This window comes from Accipiter gentilis, chromosome 26 (assembly GCF_929443795.1).
Source record: "Accipiter gentilis chromosome 26, bAccGen1.1, whole genome shotgun sequence".
NCBI classification, from domain to species: Eukaryota; Metazoa; Chordata; class Aves; order Accipitriformes; family Accipitridae; genus Astur; species Astur gentilis.
In genome coordinates this window covers 17,386,654-17,408,580 of record NC_064905.1, presented here as the reverse complement: position 1 = coordinate 17,408,580, position 21,927 = coordinate 17,386,654, and the positions used below count along the sequence as shown (strand labels likewise).

Here is a 21,927-nt window from a genome sequence, read left to right as displayed (position 1 = left end):
TGTGCTTTTGCAAATATATATGTTAATAAAATAGGGATTTAGTCCTAGCTTGAAGACATACTTAGTATTATCTTACTTGCTGGTATAGGGTGTTGGGTTGTGGTTTTTTTAATATATATTCAGTATCTGTAGTTTAGATACTATTTTAAATGCAAGTTTATGGCAGTACTTTCCTGGCCAAGGAGTCAACTTTATGACCATAATACAGTATATGTAAAAATACAGACACAGCTTCTATTTTCACCTACAGGAAATTTCTTCCCACATTCATCTACCTCAGCAGAAGGTAAAATACAAAGGTTTAATCAATAGCTGGTGCGAACTACAGTAGGAGCTACAATCAGAGATTACGCTGCTATATCAGTACGTGTCTGGCAAAACACTGACAAACACTCAGCAAATTAAATTCTCCTGCACTCATGTGCTTCAGAAAGATGGTGATACAGAGCAAGCTATCCAAACCTGACACATTATTTTGAAACGCAGCTGCTGGATAAGGAAAACTAAGGTGTGCTTACCTGGGAGACCTGTGTGACACAAAAGAACTAACCTAAGGAACAGGGGAAAACTCCGATACTAAGATTTAGGCAAGACTCAGGGAGAACAGTCTCTCCTACTTGTATCAGAGTACTGCCGTGGTATACCTGTGTTCAGACCTGAGAAGTCATCAAGTCAAAAAAACAAACAAACAAAAAAAAAAAACCAAAAACAAAACACAAAACACAAACCACCCCACAAAAAACCCAAGCAAACCACAAAACAAGAAGAATTATATAATCTTTTAATTGCATTGTAATTTCATTGTACACTCTTCAAACAGAATTATCACTTGAAAGACATCCAGTTCCCTTATTTTGTTGTACTGTACATCTTACGCAAATAAGAGCTGGGGTGGCATACAAAAAAAAATGTTGCTCTAGCTTTTCAAATAATTAGTTGGAAGAAGCAGAAATTTAAATCACAGATGGGAATTTACAGCCACAGAAGAGCTTAGCAAATGACTGGTTAAATACAAAACATAGGTGCAAAGGGGGGAGGGGAAGCTGGGGAGGAAGAGGGACAACAAATTTCCAGTTTGAGGCTGAAGTAGGAAAAAAAAAGCCCTAACAACTGTACACAAGTGTCGACATGCTCAGTATTTACATTCTGAGCATTACCAATGCTACAGATAAGCAACGTACTAAAAAAATAACTTAAAAAAAGCTATACAATTGTAGTTATAAATACTATATCTTTAAAACTAGTTAAGTAGTGTAGGCTAAAAAAAATTGTTCACAGTTACTCTGAAGAGAGCTGTATATATATATTGCACAGTAGAAAAGTTCATTCAGTATACCATGTGTAAACAATTTTTATCTTCTTTGGCAATTTCAGGACTTAGAGGAATATTTGCTATGAGCAAAAGCACTTGGGTACAAGGCACATCAAAAGCTTTTAAAGCTGCAAGATAAACCCTTCTGACACTTTCCAGTTAGTACTGTAGTTCTGTTTAGCAAAACGTGTACCTATCAATTCAGAACAACACATTTCTACAAGTATAACTCAGAGGTCTGGTGACAAAAACATCATCTGTTCTTGGCTGTTATTCTACAGTAACAGATTTGGCCAAATTTCTTGGAAAGTCCACCTAGAACGAAGAGACAGCCTTTCAGTATATGACAGAGTAATACTGACATTCTGCATTTGACAGTTCATTTAGCGTGCTTTTTTTAGACTTCCTAATGAGTTCTGCTTTATTCTAGACACAGGAACACACACAAGAGACTATAGGTTTGCAGAAAATGACTCACTGTTGAATTCATCCTTGCTTCCAAAACCCTCCTAACAAATACATATTTGTTTTGCACAGGGTACCTTTCCAAAGCAATCATCATTATCAAACTGACACACCTAGCCAGTGTCAACAAACTAAGCAGCAAAAAGCATTGAACTATTTTAGGTTAAAGTGCAATGTCACATTTTAGGACTTTTTCAGAGAACTAAATCTTATCTGCACTCTTAACTAATCAAACTAAGCAAATGATCTTTACAATTTTTTTTAGAACGATACAGATTAAAAAAATATACAGCTGAAGAACTGGCACTGAAATGCCACCTCTACTACCACAGTCACTGTAAGTTCCACTAACTATTGTCATAGTTCTTTGTTAGATAGGCCATATAACTGGGTCTCTTGCTTTACACTGGTAGGAGGAAGTTCAAAACTGCAGTAACTGGAGTGCTAAATATAGAAAGCACTTACATCGTAACCTCTGAGAACAGCTAGGTGGAATGAAAGCAACTGGAGAGGAATAACACTCAAGATTCCTTGAAGGCAGTCAACTGTATGAGGCAGCTCAATGGTTTTGTAAGCAAATTTTGAGCTTTCTGTGTCTTCTTTAGAACACAGAATGATTGGACGACCCTGAAAATAAAATTTTGCAGTGTTAAGTGAAGAGCTGGCTTAGAACTACTTTGAAATATTGGTTCACAGCACACCTGTAGTATGTTTGAAGATGCTCAGGTAGCTAACAAAGACAATGCCAGTGTTGCATAATGACTTTTGTCATTCACTGTTTTGCGAGACTTGAATGTTTTCACCCTGTAGAGTTTTAACATTATTCCATTTGCTTCAAACAAACAAAAAACCCAAACCACCGACCCACATGCAATCAGTTTTCACTACTGGTGTTAACCTGTAATGACAGCCTACAATGCAGATATAGCATCTTATTGAAAACTTAATAATTAGCGGGGGGGGGGGGGGCGGGCAGGGGAATCACCAATACATCCTTCTTCTGAGGCACAGTCAGCAGCAATACAACATGCACAATCTCTTTACCTATGACATTGTATTAGTCAAGCAAATTACCTGTCGAGCAGTGACCTGTTGCAGAGCATTCTGGCACTTGGTGAAACAAGGATCCTTCATTATCACCATGATAACAGGCATTTGTTTATCTATTAGGGCTAATGGACCGTGTTTCAGCTCACCAGCCAGAATACCTTCAGAGTGCATATAGGTGATTTCTTTTATTTTCTAAAAAAAGCAAATACCATCAAGTTACTAGTAAATCAGATGAGAAATAAAAGCCACAAGAAGCAGAACACCAAGGCTGCATATCTGCCACTTAAATACAGACATATGGTATCAAGTTGGTATTTTCAAAGATCAGTTAATACTGAAAACAGACAGGCTTGTCTGCTGGGATTTCTAGCAGGCTGCTGGTAGAAGGAGGGCTTGCCCATGCATATGCATTTGCAGATAAAGAAATGGAGTAATCAACAGGAACTTTAAGAACCAAACACCCAGTACAACCTTGGCTAATGCAGTCTACCTTTAACATTTCAAACCTCTGTGAGAGATGGATATGCATCCATTCCACCAGAACATTCATAACATCATTTGAGTTTCCTGCATAAGTATCTCATCTGAACATATCAGCACATTGTATTTTTCTCACGTTATTTTCAAATGGGTCAGCATTTTAAATTGTTTGTTTGGGGTTTTTTTTAGACTCATAAAACACTGCATTTATTATGTACAAGAAACTGATACGGTGTCCAGGATCACCTTATGTATGTGTTCGATCCAACAGGACTAAATGCTTTTAGTTAAAAGAGAGCAGTTTTACTGCAGCAGAATTAAGGTTATTTCTAATATTTCATTGCAACTATGTTGCAGAAGCCACAAAAGCTCATTTTAAATAACATCCAACAATACTGAGAGGTTCCTACCAGAGCTCCTTCCAGACAAGTGGCATAATTATACCCACGCCCCATAACCAGCAGTGATCTTTGTTTGTACAGTTCAAGAGCCAAATCATGTATCTTCTCATCCAAGGACAAGACTTCTTTAATCATCTCTATTGGGGCACACAAAAAGCACATATTAAAAACTTTTAATTGGAAAAAATAGTTTGCTTGTAGTAGGATGTTCTAATGATCTATTAGAACAAATACACTTAACATAATTCAACCATTAAATGATTCATCCATTGACTGCAGTTTAAGGATATTTTCTCTAGCCTTATTTATAGTAACAAACCTAAACCAACTATTGGTTTAAGCAGTGCTCATACATCCCATATGTAATTCTAAAGGAAGTTGTGAACATCCATTTTAAATACTACTGTGCTGGTTTTGGCTGGGATAGAGTTAATTTTCTTCACAGTAGCTAGTATGGGGCTGTGTTTTGGATTTGTGCTGAAAACAGTGTTTTTGTTACTGCTAAGCAGTGCTTACACAGAGCCAAGGCCTTTTCTGCTTCTCACCCCACCCCACCAGCGAGCAAGCTGGGGGGGCACGAGAAGTTGGGAGGGGACACAGCTGGGACAGCTGACCCCAACTGACCCAAGGGATATTCCAGGCCATATGACATCATGCTCAGCGTAGAAAGCTGGGGGAAGAAGGAGGAAGGGGGGAACATTCAGAGTGATGGCATTTGTCTTCCCAAGTCACCATTATGTGCGATGGAGCCCTGCTTTCCTGGAGATGGCTGAATACCTGCCTGCCAATGGGAAGTGGGGAATGAATTCCTTGTTTTGCTTTGCTTGCATGTGCGGCTTTTACTTCACCTATTAAACTGTCTTTATCTCAGCCCAGAAGTTTTCTCACTTTTACCCTTCTGATTCTCTCCTCCATGCCACTGTGAGGGAAGTGAGTAAGCAGCTGCGTGGTGCTTAGTTGCTGGCTGGGGTTAAACCACGAGAAGTCACCTTGAATTAGTTTCCTTTTATCTATCCTGATTTAAAGTCAAAAGCTTTAAAAACTTTAGGAGATCAAGTAGTATTTCTCGTATGAAACTACCTTATTGTAATTAGAAAACCCAACTCATGAAAATCCTGATCTTCCTGCCAAGTTTCTTGGAAGGGCACTTGTAAAATTGGCAGTTAGTGCAGAAACTAATAGTCCATTTTTCTTTTATTGTCTACCTTTCAGGAGGAGAGGGAGAGTGAAACTTAAATGAGAAAGAAACATCTCCGAGTGGTATTTTATATTGGCCATTAAACAACATCCCCTATTCCTCCTCAAACCCAAAATATCAATATACCTGGCAATGATTTTAGTCCGCTAATGATTTCCTGTCTCCTTTTCTGCAAGGAAATTCTGTCTTCGGACATCATTAGGCCAAACATTACAAGAGACACGAATTGGCTCGTATAAGCCTGCAAACAAAACAAGACATTTAGCAGCTAAGACTACAGAGAGTTAATACGATCTCAGTTTGAAATGCTACAATCGAAATTTTAATTGGATTCCACAGGGCTGAAGTATGAAAGTCAAATACTGAACAGCAATTACCTTTGTGCTTGCCACACCTATCTCAGGTCCTGCATTGATATGTACACCACAGTCAGTCTCCCTGGATATGGAGCTTCCGACTGTGTTTGTGATGCCAACTGTTAGAGCACGACGTTCTTTACAATACCTCAAGGCCATAAGAGTGTCTGCAGTTTCACCTGGAAAACATTTACATCTTGACTTCAGGTTGACAGAGGATAGCAATGATTCCTGAAAAGCATAAAATTCTACACAAGTGTGTTCTAAATAACTGCATCCACACTTACACAATGCAAAATGCAACTGAAAACAATCTTTCAGCACTCGCTCGTATATATATTTGAATCAAGTCTGAAAGAAGCTGTCATTCAAGACAAATCTGGCCCATTAGCCGTCATCCTCTTGCAATGTACAGAAAGTAATAAATCATTAGCTTTTCAAAATTTTTTCTACTTTTGACTCAACTGAAAACAAACAGTAAGTGCAGCTCACCTGACTGACTTATAAAAAAGCACACATCATCTCTGAATACAGGTGTGTTTCTATCCAGAAAGTCACTAGCAAGTTCCACCATCACTGGTAATTCAGTTAATTCTTCCAATACTTGTCGAGTCTGTATTCAAGCAGCACACAATATTTGTTAATATTGCCACCCGTAAAAGTCTTCACATCTTAAGAGTCAGAGATAATCTAAATGGATTCTTATTACAAAAATTGATAGTTATGGCTCACCAGAGCTTTAAGAACCAAGGTGAAAAAAGTTAATTTCTAGCATGGTAGGTAACAGCAATGAAGCATTAATAAAGAATGTGGCACAAAGGAAAACTAAATAAAAGGGCAAGACCCCTCAATGAAAGGTGAAGTTTGAGATATAGGAGAAAAGGCAAATGAAGAGCTGTTGTCTAAAAACCAGCAACTAAGAGTTATACATGCATTTCAGCTAAGGCTGAACATACAGCTACTGCAGCATGGTAACTGGTCCCACAGCCAATAATGATCAGTCTTCGGCATCTTCTGATTTCTTTCAAATGGTCCTTCAGCCCCCCCAGCAGAACTGTAAACAAACAAACAAAAAAGCATATATCAATGGTGTATTTTATTTTGCAGTTAATACGTTCAAAATTTACAGGCTTAGTGCAGCTTGAACATTTGTTCTGAGTTACCTGTGCTGCTCTCGAAATTCACCCTGCCTCTCATGGTATTGACAACCGATTCTGGTTGTTCAAAAATTTCCTTTTGCATGAACGCACTGAAGTTACCTGTTTAGAAAAACATTACATGGTAATGCTTAGGTTTGTTATTTGAAGTATATTACAGTTGCCAAGAGATGACTTTTAAGACAACCTGGGTTAGCAAGCTAATTTGACTGTGTTAGCTTAAACAAAAACTGAGGAAAGGCGAGAAGAAAGGAGGGATTGGTAGTTTGCTCTATTTGGTTGGTTTCATTTCCCAATACTGACAAAGTAACTGAATTCCTTTTTAAGGAAACATCTGTATTCCACTTCAGTTCTTAGTTTACAGTCAAAGTTTGCCAACAACCACAACAACATGGTAACATTAGTTACCTTTTCATTAAATACTGAGATGAACAGAAGTATGTAGGACTTTTCCAAGGCTAAAAATGGGTAGAGTCCCGTACTGCACATCTTCCTTGGTCGTAAAGCTTGGAATTGTCAGCTTCCAGTACAAACAGCCAAAAACCAGGTCATTTTCACAACAAATTAGCAGTTTTCTGTCTTATCTACTACACAAACAGTCAGTAACTATCCATCTTTGATGACAGTTGTTTACAGATGTTTCAACCTACCCTTCATGATTTGCTGCAATTCCATCTGCAAGGTTTGGATGGCCCGGGAAGGATCGTCACTAGCTGAACGCTTGAGACGGTGAATTGAAAGCTTCCCGTCAGTTACCGCTGCAATGTCATCATCTTCTAAGAAAATTACTCTGTTGGTGTGCTCAATGATAGCACTACAGAAAAAACAGAAGCAAGACAAACCTGACATGTCAGTATGAGTTGATAGCAGCACTCCTCAAAGCAAATAAATATGTCACACAGCACTTCCAGCCCCTCTTCTATCCTCCTTTTGGACATAACTACAGATAGAGCCATCTTAAAGGAAATGGCTCCATCTGCTGCTCCTCCTGCACTCTCGCAGGAACCCGGAGCAGAAGGCTGGGGAACCACGGCATCTCTCATCAGCAAGTTGCTGCTGATCTGATCTTGCCTCCCTGTGTGGACCCCTAAGGTCATGATCTTGTTTCTGAGATAAATGCACACCTGATGCCCAGGTTCCTGCTAGGTTTGGAACCACACCACTATTTCCTCCTCTGATAGCTGGATTAAAATGCCAAAACCCAGACTAACCTATAGTCTGCCAAAATACTCAGCTGATAGTGCCTATTTGTACCCAACTTACCTTCCTACACCGGATGTATTTTATATAGAGGTTAGCAATTGGCAGATATTGCACTTGTTTGTAGTTCAAATGCTGATGTCAAGCCTTCACATTTTTCAAGTGCCTTAGCCTGGGGGCTTTATGAATTTACCTGGATTAGAAGCTATTCTATCAGAAAACAATTGTACAGCAGCAAGACAGCATGATTTCCAGAACTACCTCACTTCTAAACAAAAACAGTATTTTGATGCTTAAGTATTTTTACTACCTTGCGTCTGAAGCAAAGAAGAATTCTACTGCCTTATCCCCAACAGCATGAAGGCAGGTAGAGCTGTCCAGTCTTTTCATTCGTGAATTGCATATGTTCTTCACATTCTCAATGTTGCCTATTAAAGAAATGAGACACTTTAAATGCAAAACCAGATCTGTTCATGTTAGGAATTACAGACTATACATTTTCTAGGTATCACAGTTACACAAGTATTTTGGGGGCATGGGACTTTTACATGAACTACGCATTCAGTAGTATAAAAATATAATATCCTCAGCTAAAAAGCTATTTGGGGCATCAGCTGGTAGTTTTATAGTACAAAGACCAATTAACCTAATTTCTAATCCTAAAGTAACAACAATTTTAGTTCTTAAAAATAATCTAATTGGATTTATCAACTTACACGTTCTATATAAAACAGGAATCTGTTCAGTGGAGAGCTTGTACTTGCTTCTAACCCCAATGAGCAAAGGACTCCCTCTCCTACAAAGGGAAAACACGCAAGTTTATGAAGAGAAAGGTGCATACAAAGAAGTCAAAGGACATCTGTGAAGCTTAAAGGCACTATCCCATCTAGCTTCCTAAATAGGAAGATTCTTCTCAGCCCTGATCCTAAAGCCATTACATGGCAGGATTTATATAAACTTGGTTGTTTCTGTAAGATTTGCCAAATATTATTATATGAATAAGTGTCGTATGCCTTGGTGATTCTTTCCCCACGAACTACACCCAGGTAGAGGAAAATGTATATGAACTAGTTGTTTTCCTTCCAGTAATCACAAAACAGCCTAGCACAGGCACCGATTTGAATACCATTTTTAAGCAAAGCTTACTCTGCCTCTGAAGTGAGCCAGCAATAAGCTCCCGTGTTCTTCACTATGGAAATACTGTTCTGCCTTTTAAATTCAGAAATGTCAACCATCACTACTGCACCTCTGAAACTGTAGAATATTAAGATCACTTTTTAATTATATGGGTCAGATGCCACACTGAAGAGCTTATTAAAATATTAGGTATACCTCACAGGAATAAAAGAGTAATTCACACACACCCAACACCTCAGATTACAAGTTTAGCTTCTCTTAATCCCCTCACTCCCAAAAACCCAAACCTGAACTACATATAGAATAGTTCATTTCAGAAGATGTTCTCCAGATAGAGTGATGGTACAGCTGGCTTTTTCACAAATTTTAATAGAGTCCCATATAAGACCACAGAAGCAATGGGCTTTTTGGTTGTAGTATAAAACAGTCTTTTTTGCCATTGCTAGTTCACTTGCTACTTTAATATCTTTACATTTCCTGAAAGTTGTTTTCGAAGTCATAAATAAAGGTAGAACTTACACAGAAAAAAATCTGTAAATGCTATGACAGCTATAGAACACTATTTGTATAACCTATTAGTATGATGGCATTTTAGCCAACCTGAACATACTTACCTTAGTGTTCATTCAATATGAAGTAAAATTGAACCATACCCTTTCCCTCCCCTTTTAGATATAGGAGAAATGTTAGCACACTCTTAATACAACTTTAGAAACAGAAGATACACCGAGCTTCTTTATTGACACACTGTAACAGATAAAAGGACTATGGGAATGTGTTTGTCAGTAGTACATTCTTCCGAGTGTGTCATTTGGACAATCTCCAACCGAAAGTGTATGTGCATGAGGCAAGAAAACATCATCTGATAACTTTTCACTGCCATCTTTGCATCCTCAAAAGGTGAGTAGTCACAGTTAATTTATTAAACAAAATAAAGTTAAAGATGACAGAAAATCAACACAAGCCTCTGGAAATTCTGTGACCGGCAGTCAGTACAGCTCAAATTCAGTTATATTTAATAGCCAGTTGAAGAGAAGCTCAGCAGAGCTTTGCTGCACTTAGTGCAGATGTCTACATTCAGAGTTTTGGTTAATTAAGCACTTAAAACATCAGTATTCTAGTATCTTCTTTTTTTTTTTTTTTAAGAGATGTTAGCTTTTTTTTTTAAACCTAAAAAAGCATGAATTATGTATAAAATGGACTTTTACTAACCTGGTAGCAACGGCTTCACCTGGGTAATGGATGCTCTTGAAAACCAATGCAAAAGCACCTTCCTGGAAACAATGCCAACACAAGAGAAAAAAAAAAATCCTAAACAACTTATCTCAATTAGTTGCATCTCATTAAACTGGGGCCCCTCTTCCTGAGGGGGCTGTAAAGGAAAGCTCTTTACTACTATCAGGAATCTCTTCCTGGAGGGCAGACTGCACCTTTAAAGGAATTGGTCACAGAGCAGAACAAGCCAACATGCACGTAACAGTGCAACAGCTGAAAGATCAGGAAGTGAGCACTTAGCCTCTCTTTATAAATAAAACCACTATCTTCTAATGCAAGGGTTAAGAGAATCTCCAGGATGTTACTTGTTATCAACATGAAGACTGTTAGATATTTACTTTTAGTAAGACTTTTAATGAGAATGTAGGCGTAGCTGCATTTTATCATGCATTTTCAGCTACAGTTTTGGAGTTACTACTTCCAGTTTAAGCAGCAAACTCTCACTAATGTGTTGGGTTTTTTTAAAAAATACCCCAACCCTCCACCAAGAAAAAAACCAAAATCCGCAATGCAAGAACAAAACCAGGAACACACAATTCACCCCTTTTAGAAGAATTAACACAGCTTGCAAACTTGAGGAGTATTCCAAAAGCAGGAGTGAAAGCCCCCCCAACCTCGCAAACAGAAGAGAGATGGTAACATTCACTCCTCTTGCAGGGACTCCAGTCAGACTACTCTGCTCTTGTTCTGCGGTCAGGTGAAGTCACCCTTCCCCTCAACCAGGTGGCTGCACCACTATTCCCTCTTGACCCATACAGGTCTTTACTTCGTGTGTATTCCAGCCCTGCTCTAGGGGAATCCTACAGAGCTGCTTTAGAGAGGAGAAAGGGGAGGTGAAAAGAGTGTAAGAAACTGCAGGAAGGGGAGGGAAAACATCTGCCTGGAGACCCGGGGCAGGAAACAAAGCAAGCTTTCTCCAAGTTTGCAATGCATCTATCGAAGTTTTTAAGCATTCACATACTAAGTAACAGTAGATTTCCACCTCACAGTCTGGAAACCAGCTACACCACGAATCGGTACAGCTTGTTAGATCTATTTCCAAATACGGAGCCAAGGCATATTATTAGAAAAACTTGAATCACAGCAGTGTTTTAACATGATCAGAATAGCCTTTAAGAACACACTGCCCTTTATGAAAGATTTCAACCCCCAGAGGCTCCTATTAATTTCTTTTAATTAAGCTGCTTCATTAAAAAGCTGTGATAATCTCTTGCTTATTATTAAAAAAAAAAACCACCACAGCACCAAACCCACTGCTAGTGCAATTTAAAGATTTACCATTGAAAAGCCTTTGAAGTTTCCAAAATTTTAATCTCTTGGTCCATTAAGCATTGTTTAGAGGCCAAAAAGCATTATTTGCAGCACCTTCTAAGGAATCCTGCAGAAGATCTAAATGCGTAAATGCAGCAATGTAGAATACTAAGGAACCCCACAAATAGCTTATGTGGTAGTACAGGAAAAAAAGAACTTCCCACTTACCAACTGTTGAATAACTCTTTCTACCAAGGCTGAAAAACTGGTGTCCTCACTCTCTCTGTTGTCATACATGTATTTAATCAATTTGGGGATCGTTTCTGTATCTGTTTCAGATTCGAATTCATAGCCTTTGCTCTCCTGAAATATCATATAGAAGAGTAAAAAGCGTTTTCATCCTCAGACAAGAAACACTGAAAAGCCTCTCAGCTGCCTCCCACCAGAAACTGCACAGTAAGACACTGCTTGGAGCACTACACTGCACTAGTGAATATATATCACTATAGACAAAATATAAAGACTTATCCTGTCACAGCTACTCTTTCAGAAATACTTTAACAAGACATGTAGTAAGACTTGCTTAGCATCTGTCAAGCAATAAAAAAGAGGAGGGAGCCGACTCCATACATGTTCTCAAAAGATTTGAGCACAAATTGCTACTCTACTTGTAAGTATTTTGCATTTAGGATTACAAGAACATATTGCACTTCACCAGCTCCCAAGTACCTTTATTAGCCAGACTGCTTCAAACTACTCTTTTATAGATGCTATCAAGAAACTTGAATTCAGATTCCAACAAAGTAATGACAGATCTGACGGTAGTTAGCAGAGCATTTACTTTCTAGTTTTAGAATCAAGTTGCCACAGACTCACCAGAAATTTTCTCAGGTCCTTATAATTTGTGATGATTCCATTATGGATAACAACGAACTCTAAAAGGAAAAAAAAATGTATATATTCATGAGTGATGAAAAATTAAGATATTTAACTCAGAACACAAAATTAGAGGGAAAAAAATCTTAGAAGTACACTAGAAACTACCTGCTATAGCTTTCAGACCTAGTTTATCACAACATGGACAACAGAAAGGAGAAGCTTACAAATTCTGACGGCATACAAAGGTTGTTCCAAATCATTAAGACAGTTTTAAACTACACCCAGTAGAATAGCACCAAGCCACCACAAGTGAAAAACGATACAAAATCTCCCTTTTCCAGCCCAGACAATATTGATGCGTTTACATTTTCAGAGCCTTACCTTTTAAAACAAGAATGTTTTACTTTGACTAGCATGCATCAATATTCAGGGAACAGATCTGATTCATCTTTCACAGTGTTATTTTTGCCTCAGAAGTTCTTTTATTGTGAAAGTGTCTAAACTAGATAGAATGGCAACAGCTTAGCCTTAGCGTACAAAATAGATGCCATAACACTAGTAAGAACAGAGAACATATGTACTATGTGGATTGAACCATTTCAAATTCATACAGATCCAGAGTGCTGCTGAGATTACATACCATTCCTTTTATCTGATCTCTGAGGGTGACTGTTTATTGCACTTGGTACTCCATGGGTCGCCCAGCGAGTATGAGCAATTCCAAAATGTGTTTCAAAATCTGCTTTTGAATCCAGGTCATCTTGTTCTATACACAAGAAATACAGTTTACTGAATATTTAAAGTTGAGTCTCTCTCTCTCTCACACACACAACTAGTAAAACACTAAGAGAATTCCTAGAGGCAAAAATCTAAATGTTATCTTCTGGCTTGCTTTTAAACCATTTGCTTTCTTGATATTACACTTCAGATAGTTCAAGCTACTGTGATTAAAACTTTGTTTGCCAAGATGAGCATTTTCAGCCAATACTAACAGTTAGGCTAACAGACCACATTACTACAAATCATAATGTAAACGTATTAAAACACAACTTCAGTTCTTCACAGATGGAAGCACTGCATAGAGCAGATTGTGATGACGGCCAGCTGCTTAAATGGTCGTAAATTCTGTCAGAGTCCACGTTTCGATGTTTCAGCTACCAAGCACAGAAATCATTTGAGTAAAGCACCAATGGGGCGCAGGTCTTGAACAAAGAAGCAATCAAAAGAGGGGAGAGTAGACTGATAATTTTACAGCACTATACCTAAAGATCAGCTTGCTCTTCAAGTGAAGATTTGGGGGACAATTTAACTGCCATTGGATTAGACAATACAGTTATTTCTGGTACAAAACTGTAACTGTAATTTCATGGTCTGACTTTCTGCTGAGATGCAGATGATAATCTCACTGGGAGGCCAAAGTAAAGGGGTGATTTTTAAGACACTTACTGTACAACTCTTCTTCCAGGGCCTTTACTTTTCCTCTTTTCTTAACTAGTTTGATGAACCTTTCTTTATCTTCATCATTATTTCCATCAATTGCCACTCCTAAAGTATAGGACACAGTCACAGGTGTTATTTAAAGCATGAAATACACTGGATGAAAAAAAGGCTGAGAAAATACAGACAAGTGAAAAAATTATTTTAAAATTATCCTTCAAAGGGATATACTTGAAGTCTGTTGCTAGACCTGTGTGTGCTCAAAACAAACTAGATGAAGTCTATATCCACCGCATAGATGAAAATATACATGAGCCATCTCAAATTTTGCTGGAAGACAGATCAATATATTTTGCTCGATGAAATTAGCCAACTCAAATTTAAAGACAAGTTTAATATTCCTCATCCTTTCACTCAGACTCACATGCACAAAAAAGGCTGAGGCACAAACTACGTGACTCTGTATGGATGTCTTCTTCCTCACACCCTGTTTGCTTTGGTTATGTGTACTAAACCTCAATCACCATCTGATTACAGAAATAAATACCCAATTTAAAGTCCTGAGGAAAGCTGAAGAAACTCCATGAATCAAGGTGATTAGTTCTGATCTTTTAGTCAGCAGGATAAAAAAGGAAAAATGCAACACACAGAAGTCGAAAGTACCCCAAAAGTCAAATAAGTAGCTATTGGTTGCTAAAATTCATTTGTTGAGTTAGTTTACATACCTGCAGAGTCATATCCTCTGTATTCCAGTCTCTGTAATCCTTTTATCAGGGTTTCAAATATTTCTTTCCGAGTCCGAGGCACTCTGTAGTTTAGATAAGCAAAAATTCCTGTTTAAAGAGAAAAGGGGAAGGGGGGGAAAAAGAAGCAAAGGGTTTTTTAGAGTTTGCATCCCTTCAGACTCAGTTTGAAATCCTTTAAAACTAGTATCACAGAGAGGTCCTAGGGGGACCCAACTTCCCATTTAGTACAATTCTTCCTACTGGGTTTTGAAATGGAAAGAATTCAAATACAATAAAGGACTCCGGGCCCTCATTTTCACCACACAACACATACACTTTCCTGGCCAGTTTCGCTCTCCCCATGTTACCCACCAAGAGTTAAACAGTTAAACAGTTGAGAGAGCTTAAAAAATATCTACTTTTCATGAAAACCACAGCTGAAAATGGGAACATTGTGATCTATTTCATATCCAGACATTCAAAGAAGGAATATATTCACCAGTACTAACACAAGGAGACTTTTGTAATCAAAGTCATGGCCTTAAATACCCACGGGTAGGTACTAGGCACGACATCTATTTCTGAAAGGCTCCAGCTTAATCCTGCATACAACAGTCACTTCAGCAGGAAAAGACAAGAGAAGAAAACATAAAGAAAGGGCAGCAGTCAAAAGGATAGGACAACAAAGGAAAGAAACATTAGATACAAAACCAGGGTCACCCAAAAAACAAGCATTCACCCTTTGCGCTGCCTCAACACAATGCAGCCTGCCAAACCCAACTCAACAGAGACATAAGATCATTTGCTTGCCCCGTGTTACTCAGGTCAACTCTTAAGAGTCATTATAAGGAAAGACGTGAACTCACTCCTTGCCTACTCGGCAAACAGAGCTTGGAAGAGTCTTCAAGTCTGATCCCTCTTCTCTTGAATAGACCAGTCATCAACCAAAAAGTGGGTTTTTTTAGTTTTGGGCTTGGTTCCCCCTCACCTCCACACCCACACAATTTTTTATTTTTTTTTTTTATTGGAAGGCAAAAGTACACAAGCATTTTTTCATTAGAAGGAGTTTGGGGGATGTTGTTTTACCTTTAGAGAAGGTGTAATAAAAAGGTCACCTGCAAAGGAAAACACAACCATTCCTTTTCTCTGCCTACTGCTCTTCCTGGTACTTCTACATTTATAAGGATAGATTAGGCCCTTTTATCAACTCTTGCAGATCTGTATCCCAATAAAACAGAAACACCTAATTTCACCGTTTCATCAGTTTCTCCAAGCAACAAGTCAGGACTAGAGACTACAGTTAGCAAAAAAAAACAAGACTCTGAGCTCAACAGATAAGCAGTTCAGACCAAGCAAGTGTTTTAAATAGAGAAAGCCTTTGTTTGAAATTTAACACCCTCTTCCCCTTCAATTAAGGCTTTTGAACTGTAAATGGCTGTAGTGAAGAAGCTGTTACAATGATACACCAATAAATCTCCCTTATAAATATCGTTGTGAATTTGGTTACCCCACTGGATTTAAGCCATTAATGCTGTTGATCTGACAGAGAGACTAAGAGACTATTACATTGGTCTCTCAATTTATTTTGGAAGGCTTAAAGGGCGGAAAATGCTCTTCTTCTACAGAAGTAAGATTTATGAGGAGCCCAGCCTAATTATTTGTAAAGCATCCAACATTAATGGAGATATTAAGACAATAGTTGCATTTGAAGAGGTATTTGGGAATTTGAACAGCTAAATACTTTCTTTGCGGACTCTTTGAAAAATAATGTCTCCAGTTATATACAGTTAGATTGAGAGCTTGTTGATCATTCTTCCAGACAGATATTTACCGTCCTCTGGCACTAACCACGAACCTCAAGAGCAGTATTCTTCAATTTCTTCAATACAAATTTCTCAACATCATTCCAAAACATTGCTACACACCTCTTTTCAGATCCAGCTCTACTTTCTAGGCCAGATTTCACAATGTATTTGAGACGCATCAGCCTTGCATGTTCCATGTGGCATCTTTGACTACACAGAGCTCCAGGAAGAACCTTCCTTCGGGACAGTCCTTACAATGCTACCACTGTGCTGCAATTGTTAAAAAGATCCTTGTTTCCAGGGAACTGTAGCTGTGCTTCCACACACGTGAATTAGAAGACACAGAAGTCACCAGAGGCCATTTACAATGAAAGCAAAAGCTGCAGCCTGACTTTTCAAGGAATACATTATAAACACTTTCAGTTAAAGGAAATGAATCTTACTCTTAGCACCGTTTCTCTAGTACTTTTCTGTTTCATGATTTACCCACTTGCATATTTTCTTCCCTACTCAGTCATCTTTTTGGCTAGATTTAGAGCACATTGCTCAACTCATGTAGAAACAACTCTCAATAAAGACTTCTTGTAGCTTAATTCCTTCTGGAAGCAAACCAATATGACTGAATCTTAGTTGAATCATACTTGTGATAAGAGAGTTTGTGATGCTCGCAAGTTACTTTATAATGGCCTCCCCAAGCCATCAGATGCCATTTCCAGAGCTTGCATCTCTCCTCCCCAATGAGAACTCAAGTACTCGCTAAGCTAATGCAATACTGTAGTGATATGTACCAAGTAAGGTAATGTTTATTTGTCAGCATAACATTAGCAATGAAATACTTTCCTAAGTCATACATACATAGAATCCAATGAAGGCATTTAAGAAGTGTTTTTCTAGGGCACTGCTCTCTTGATCCAAATGCTAAATCTAGTTTATAACTTTCCATAATTACAGAGTTTGCACAGAAGCATGAACTAGGTCAATCATGTGTGGCTTACCTTTAGAATCAGATACTCAGAAACAGAAGGCTGTTAAAACATTACTAAAGCCAGCTTTAATCAGGTGCAAACACTGAAAGCAAGGCTCTCCCTTTACGTGCGTATCAAGACTTTAGAGTTTCTCCTTTCCCTTTCAGGATTGCAAGCAAAGCATCAAGAAAAGGAAAAGTACATTGAGTATTTTTTGGTGGGAAAAATCCACAAGAACTCTTGCAATTGCAAGACTCCACCAAAATCAAGAAGGGGGCAGCCTATACTTGAAGTTTGAACAATACTGATTTGCCTCTACTGTGGTAAGCACACTGTTGATGCCAGAAACTTAGCTTTGAGAAAGTCTTCATTTCATACCTGATGAAAATAATTTTCATTTAAAATAGGTAGATCATCAGTTTAAGAGCATCTTACCTGGTTTTTAAACCTGCCTACTTTTACTATAGTCTTCTTGCATGCGAGTGTGATAACATCTCAACTTTGTTTCCTAAGGAGCATGTTTATGGCAGTATTTAATGACCTATGTATTTCCAAAACAGAAAACAATGCGTTTAAACCTTCATGTGCTACCTGAAGTCAGAGAAAACACAACAGGACATATTTGCAACACTTAAACCTGGAAAGATATGCAAAAATAAAAACAAACAAACAAAAAAGTAATTCAGAAACTGTTGGTTGCAACCTCAAGAACTCCTGCACTTCCTTCCTCCAGCAGATCAGCATAGCAAGGGAGATATGGGACATCTTTCATGATAGCAAATGTCACGTATAAAGTCTCCAAATGTTGATGGGAAGAAAACTAGCACTACTCTCACCGCACTTCATGAACTGCTGCTCCTTTGCCATTTCATACTGACTCAGTCACTCCACCCCAAGCTAGACGTTTTACCAAACTCATTTAACACTGTTAACACCCTCATTTCCCAATCAATATACAGCCCAGATATGCTAAGCTTTTGATATTACCTTTACATGTCTCACTGCTTAGTGCTTACCACCAATACCTTTGGTTTGCTTAGGCACTGAGCCAAGTCTTTCACCTGAAGGGCTTTTGTTTAGAAGACACCAAGTTTGTCTCATTGATAGTGACCTGAGGGTCACGTAGGAGCTGAAACAATATCACCTCGTGTTTCCATTCAAGTGAAAGAGGCTTACTGGACTCCTTGCTCTTTCTGAGGTTAAAGAGGATGTGGAGGCAGGGAAAAGATATCTAGCTCAGAAAGTACATTTTTGGGAGCAGTAACTCAACTCACTTTCAGTCTGCGTCTCACAAAAGAGGTTTTGTTCATGATGGCGAAGAAGTACAAGCACAAATTTTTCTACTGCCAACAAAAGTATCCTTCCAGACCTGTGGGAAGGTTTCAGTAAAAGGGTAGGTAACGTTTCACTAAAACTTCCTCCGCAACTAAAATACATTTCATTAGCAGCCTCTGGACCCGCACTTGGATTTTAATCTGATCCAAACCATACCTAAGCAATTGTATGCATGATGTAAGTATTATCTTCACCATCTCGTCTTTATTACATAAAGGTAGGTGAATAAACTCACATCAGCTACGAATTAAGCTCCCTCACAGCCTTTGTTTGAAAACCACAAACTCTTCCTATCGCCGCAGTTGGGAACCGAGTCACAACTAACCCCTAGTCCTGGAAGAGCAAAGACGGAGCCAAGCGCATCCAGCGGCCTGCGCATCAGCCCAAGCAGCGATGCGCTGGGGCATCTGGACCAGGAGGAGCAAAGGTTAACGAGGCAGCCAAGACAGCCCGGCTGCGGGAACGGGACATTTTCCGATCACAGGACCTAGGGACAAGCCAGGGGATGTGGAAGGGACAGAGAGACGAAGCTGTGGGGAAGAGAAAGACAATCTCCCTTCCTTGGGAGAGGGGGGCGGACGGAGGAGCCTTACCTTTACCTGCCGTCACCGCAAGAGCCGGTCATTCTCCCTTCCCAACGCCACAAAATGGATGCGGCGGGGCCATTCCCGAAGGAACCCGCCGCGGGGGGGACAGCGCCGGCGGGGCTCCGCAGCCCCGGGACCCGCTGTCACGGCGGGGCAGCCCGACACCCCTCGGTTCAGGGACAAAGCAGCCCTCGTCCCGCACCCCGGGTACAGCCCGCTTTTTGTCCGCGGGCACCTCGCTCCTACCAGCGACCCCCGCCGCGGCCGCCGGAGACCCCCAGCTCCCGCCCGACCGCCCGCTAAACGAAGGGCTGCGGCGGGCCCCGACGGCCGGGCGAGGGGCGGCAGCCGCGGCCCCGTCACTCACCGCACATGGTGGCACCACACGGTCCTTCCCGCTGAGAGGAAACGCGCCTCCCGCCCGACGGCCTCGCTGAGGGACTGCCGCCTCCCCGGCCGCCCCGGCTCTTATAGCGCGGCCGGCTCGGCCCCTGCCTCCCTGCTCATTGGCCGGGGAGCGGGCGCTGGGGCCGCTCCGCCCGGGGCCCAGAGCGGCTGCACGGCGGGGGCAGAGCCCCGCCGAGGTAGGCGGCCCGGAGGCGGGGAGGGGTGGGGGGGGTGGTCCGCGGCGCTGCACCCCCCGGCCCAGTCATGGCCTGTCGGCCGCGCGGGCCTGGCCGCCTCGACCCCTTTCCACAGGCGGCCGCCGAGCGGTGGGGTGTCCCGGGCTGCGCACCCGGGAAGCGGTCCGTCCTGTCAGGGCAACGTGGCCGGGCCTGAGGCGGAGGGGCAGGGCAGCCCCCTCTCCGAGCTTGGTAGGGGAAGGCGTCTCCCGTTTTTTCAGCCTTTTTCGGCCAGAAGCGTTTAGAAACACAGGCTCAGCAGCCGACTTCATCTGCACAAGGCAGGACCCAGAGCACCTGCGTTCGTGCTCCGCTGAACGAGGGCCAAAGGCGAGGGCCATCGGCCTCCGCCTGAGGGAGAGCCTTTCCCCGCAGTAGCAGACGAAGCTCCTGGTCAGCCTGTGTGGTCTCTTCTGTTTACTTGGCAAGAGAGAAACTGCAGATCGGCTCCAGGAGCCTCCTCCGGCCTCTTCGCCCTGGGCTGGGTGCTCCTCTGGGGGCAGACACCGTGAGGATGAGGAAGGCCGCGGGCCCCGGCCTGGCCGGCGTCGTCTGCAGGGCACACCTCAGCGCGAGCTCCGTCCTGCAGATGTGACCCGTGCAGCACGCTCGAGCTTCATCTTCTAAAAAAACTTGCCATCTCTTAGCTCAGGGAGCCTCCTCCAAGCAAAGGGAATGGTGACTTCTATAGCGAGTGCCTTGCAGCGTGCCGGGACTGCAGGCATTCACAGAAGTAGCTCAAGCCACTGTTTTGAACAAAAAGGATTTTTTAAAAAAATACGTGAAGTTTCACGATGATTCAGCCTGCTTATAGTTTCTTTTTCCTCTTTAAAAAGCACCACAATATTTCATAGAGATGATCCTAGTTACCTCATACATAGAGTTATTGAAACTCAAGCACAGGGTATCTTATTTAAGCCAGAACTTAAGAGCTCATTTTCTCTTGCGCTTCTTTTTGAGGGTCATTTTTTACAGAAAGTAGTGGTTCCTTCAAACTTTGTCACTTTTTGTCTTGATGGAGAGGTTGAATGAAGGATAAAGATGGGAACATCTACATTTCAACCACAAAAAAACCCCTTTTTTTTTTGTAAATTTTTGTGCCATTTTAAGAAAGGGAAACTATGTCTCAATTTTAAGGCAAAAACCTAGATTTAAAATATTTTCAAGTCATAAAGAAAAGTGTTAGAAATTCTGCTTTAAATTAGTTTACAAGAAGGAATAAATTAAGTGTAGTTTTTACTGCCTCTGTGAAACAGCTATGCACACCGTGCTCCATAAAAATGACTTTGTTTTCCTTCCTCCTTTCCCCCAGAATAAGACCAAACAGACCCATGATTTGTCACCGTTGCAGTCCCAGCTCTGTCACTGACCTGCTGTGTGACATCAGGCAAGTCATTTTGACACTCGGTTCCAGTTTGTCTTGTCTGTTTAGGTAACTTTGCTCCTCCTATGAAGCAATCTCTGATCTTGTTTCCCCCAGTCCAGCCCAAGCAAAGGGAGAGGTTCCTAATCTCAGCTATGCATGTTAAGTAGCATTGCTATTTATATTAGATTATATACAATAAAGATAAACCTTTTTTTGCTCCCTGTGCAACGTGCATTTTAACTAATGAGTGGTGCAGACAGTAGGAAAGCAGCACTATTTTTTTTTTTTGTTAACATCACTGCAATACTAATTGCCAAAGATCACAAGGCAGAGCCCAAAATTTCACTCATGCAAGACATTTCATGTTTCCATGTGACATTCCCAGGGAAAAAAGTAAAGGAAATGAGACTTGACTGCAAGTATGAACTACATTAATTAGTGTCCAATGTGTCACTTTGATACCTTATCAGTCAACATCTCCCAGACTCATCTGTCTGACGACATTTGGCTTTTTCATGACTTTGTGGAAGTGTATTAGAGAATACACTAATTGTATTTACTAGTGGGTTTGTTTGGCTTGAAGGGACAGATTTTACAGCACTCAGATGAGATGATCAAACATCCCGTCTCACCTTAAAACTCGTTAAAGTCTAAAAGCCAAAATACATTGAAGTATCATCTACCATATTCAACACAATAAGGATATAGCAATTCTGCTGTACGCTGGAGAAGTGCTCTTCTCAGGAGACCGTTAAAAAAAACCCCACCAAACCACAGAACAGATAGGAGTTTTCACAAAGAGTTTGTAAATTGAAGGTTGCCATTTTCATGCTATAAGAGACAGGCATCTGAGAAGGAGCAAGGAGGTAAATTGATGCAACTTCCCACGAAAGTCTGAACACTAATCTGAAGTGACACTCTAA

The 21,927-nt window shown here is 40.5% G+C and overlaps 1 protein-coding gene across 1 annotated transcript; it reads right to left on the bottom strand.

Annotated features, from left to right (window-relative positions):
- Nucleotides 1-797: 797 nt before the first annotated feature.
- On the bottom strand, nucleotides 798-19,447 carry GFPT2 (glutamine-fructose-6-phosphate transaminase 2). Its single transcript, XM_049829774.1, has 19 exons — nucleotides 19,383-19,447; nucleotides 14,324-14,431; nucleotides 13,608-13,706; nucleotides 12,802-12,927; nucleotides 12,159-12,217; nucleotides 11,511-11,645; nucleotides 9,969-10,030; nucleotides 8,336-8,415; nucleotides 7,930-8,047; nucleotides 7,070-7,233; nucleotides 6,426-6,521; nucleotides 6,219-6,316; nucleotides 5,755-5,875; nucleotides 5,284-5,441; nucleotides 5,033-5,147; nucleotides 3,718-3,845; nucleotides 2,852-3,019; nucleotides 2,243-2,404; nucleotides 798-1,627 (listed from the first exon to the last, which is right to left on the bottom strand). The coding sequence occupies exons 1-19, from the start codon at nucleotides 19,387-19,389 to the stop codon at nucleotides 1,583-1,585; spliced, it is 2,049 nt and encodes a 682-aa protein (XP_049685731.1). The 5' UTR covers nucleotides 19,390-19,447; the 3' UTR covers nucleotides 798-1,582.
- Nucleotides 19,448-21,927: the final 2,480 nt, after the last annotated feature.